At 36.8% G+C, this 2,475-nt stretch overlaps 1 protein-coding gene across 1 annotated transcript in view; it reads left to right on the top strand.

Moving 5' to 3' along the window:
- Nucleotides 1-2,190, top strand: part of LOC107667666 (protein NLRC3-like) — an 18,751-nt gene extending 16,561 nt beyond the window's left edge. The window contains exon 7 of the mRNA XM_016459393.1: nucleotides 2,106-2,190. Within this exon, the coding sequence (XP_016314879.1) occupies nucleotides 2,106-2,112 (7 nt within the window). The 3' untranslated portion in view covers nucleotides 2,113-2,190. The remainder of the gene's footprint in view (nucleotides 1-2,105) is intronic.
- The last annotated feature ends 285 nt before the right edge of the window (nucleotides 2,191-2,475 follow it).

The following is a 2,475-nucleotide window of genomic DNA, read 5'->3' as shown; positions in this document are numbered from 1 at the left end:
CTGCAGCGCCCGGGGAGCAGTTGGGGGTTCAGTGCCTTGCTCAAGGGTCTCACCTCAGTCATGGTATTGAGTGTGGAAGAGAGCACTGGTTATTCACTGTCGGAATTCCTGCCAGACCTGAGACTTGAACCCACAACCTTTGGGTTACAAGTCCGACTCTCTAACCATTAGGCCATGACTGCCCCCAATTAATTAATAGACAAAATGTAAACTCTTACATTTTACACAGTAAAATTACAACTCTTACACCGTAAATACAAACAAATAAAATACACAAGTGTAAATCCAATCCAAATTCAATATAATAACATTCATAAAAAACAAGCCAAACCAAAATCTACATTTAAACCATATGGGACCAAAGTTTTCAATTTATATATCCAGGATGCCTCCCGTCTAAGTAAAATGTAATCCAAGTCACCTCCTCTTCTTGGTAGAAGTATCCTCTCGGTTCCTATATAATGCAATGAGGTAATCGGATGGTTAAACTCAACAAAATGCATCGCTAATGGATAATTCATATTTCTACATCTTATTGTATACATGTTCTGCAATGTGTGTTTTAAGTTCTCTAATTGTTTTTCCTATATGATTTACCACAAGAGCATGATATCAAGTAAATAACCGCTTTTGTTATACAGTTTATTATTCCTTTAATAGGAATTGATTTACCAGTGTGCAGGGTTTTTAAATGATGTACAACGGTACATATAACTACACTGATTACATGAACCACAACGATAATTTCCTTCTCAAATCGGTGTTAATGTGGTTTGTGTTGTTACAGATGGAGGGGGAAACTTTGGTCACATATGGTTTAAATGTAGATTTTGATTTGGGTTGTTTTTTTATGAATGTTAAGATATTGAATTTGGATTGGATTTACACTCGTTTATTTAGTTTTGTTTGTATTTAGTTTTGTTTGTTTTTTTTGTTTTTTTATTGAAACTCTTATGTACTTTGATACTCTGTTTTTGTTAATGTTATGAGCATTTGTGATGTAAATGTAGGAGTTTACATTTTGTCTTCTAATTAATTATTGGCTGTTGACCCGGATGTCATTATCTTCACCTGTGCATGATTATTATTCCAATTTATATTGTTCTCCACTTGGTAAAGAATCATACCTTGACAAAAGCTACTTGTTTTGCGAAAACATTGGTAACTAATAAACAATGCTTAAGTGAGTGTGCAGATATATTTTTTCTTTATTTAGTTTGCCCCTTTAACTTGCACCCCTAAAAGGTGTGCATTTGTTTTATTAATTCATTGTCTAAAGGGGTGGTTCATTGCGATTTCACTTTTTTAACGTTAGTTAGTGTGTAATGTTGCTGTTTCAGCATAGACAATATCTGCAAAGTTACGAAGCTGAAAGTTCAATGCAAATGGAGATATCGTCTTTTAAAATTCTGGCAGTTTAATGCCTACAAAAACGGCTGGTAGGGACAACAACGAGTTACTTCCCGGGTTCGTGACATCACAAACCCAGATAAACCCTGCCCTCGGGAAAAGGCAGCAAAGGGGGCGAGGCCATGCTGCGCTGCTTTAGAGCAGTGTTTCCCAACCGGGGTGCCGTCTGTCGAGAGCAGGGGTGCCGCACAGGTTCTGCACGATCCTCTTCAATAATATCCTCTGCTTCTCAATCGGGCTCAAACTGATAAGCGATATTAAAGATGCAGTTGTTTACAAAACAACCGGAGCACATGCTGCCAAGGTGAGGGGCGGGACCTTTAGACGCGCGATAGAGGCGGTTTAGCCAATCACAACACACTGGGCTAGCTAACCAATCAGAGCCCATCGCCTATTTCTGAGGGAGGGGCTTCATAAAAGAAGGAAATGATCAGCCCGTTTCTCAGAGAAGGGACAGAGAGGTGTGGAATAAAGGTCAATTATGTGAAAAATAGTTTTGTTTTTTTTTTAAAACGAAGCATTAACACATGTTAGACTGCACCCCATAAACACAATCAAGCCTAGAAAAAACCCAGTGAACCACCCCTTTAAAAAGGGCATTGTTGGCACCATGCATTACAGGGTTATATTATTTCTTGCTAATAGAGCCAATAGTTTGTTTTAAATTTATTTTACTGTCTGTGTTTTACTTACAGGTTTTAGATGTTAGTCTGACCTTCTCTGGATCGGTTGACAGTGAATAAAGAGCCACTAAAGAAACATCACATTTAATAAAGACAACTCCATAGGGATCATAACACACAAATGTGTTTGGGTTACTTTCCATAATGATTCAAAAGTAAAACAAGAAAACTGTTTCTTCTTTTCTCTACATTTGTATTGGTACTCCATTTCATATTATAATATTATCTTCTGTTCAATCCATAATCCAATACATTTCAGATCAAAAAAAAAAAAAAAGGAAAATGAAATCTGTGTATGTTAGCAATCTATAATCTAAATATGATGCTTTACTATTTTGGCGTATTGGACAGTGCTGCATTAAGGAAATCAAAGCACATTCTA

This window comes from Sinocyclocheilus anshuiensis, unplaced genomic scaffold, assembly GCF_001515605.1.
Source record: "Sinocyclocheilus anshuiensis isolate Anshui unplaced genomic scaffold, SAMN03320099.WGS_v1.1 scaffold1305, whole genome shotgun sequence".
Taxonomy (NCBI): Eukaryota; Metazoa; Chordata; class Actinopteri; order Cypriniformes; family Cyprinidae; genus Sinocyclocheilus; species Sinocyclocheilus anshuiensis.
The sequence above is the reverse complement of the archived record's forward strand: the minus strand, read 5'-3'. Positions and strand labels throughout refer to the sequence as shown.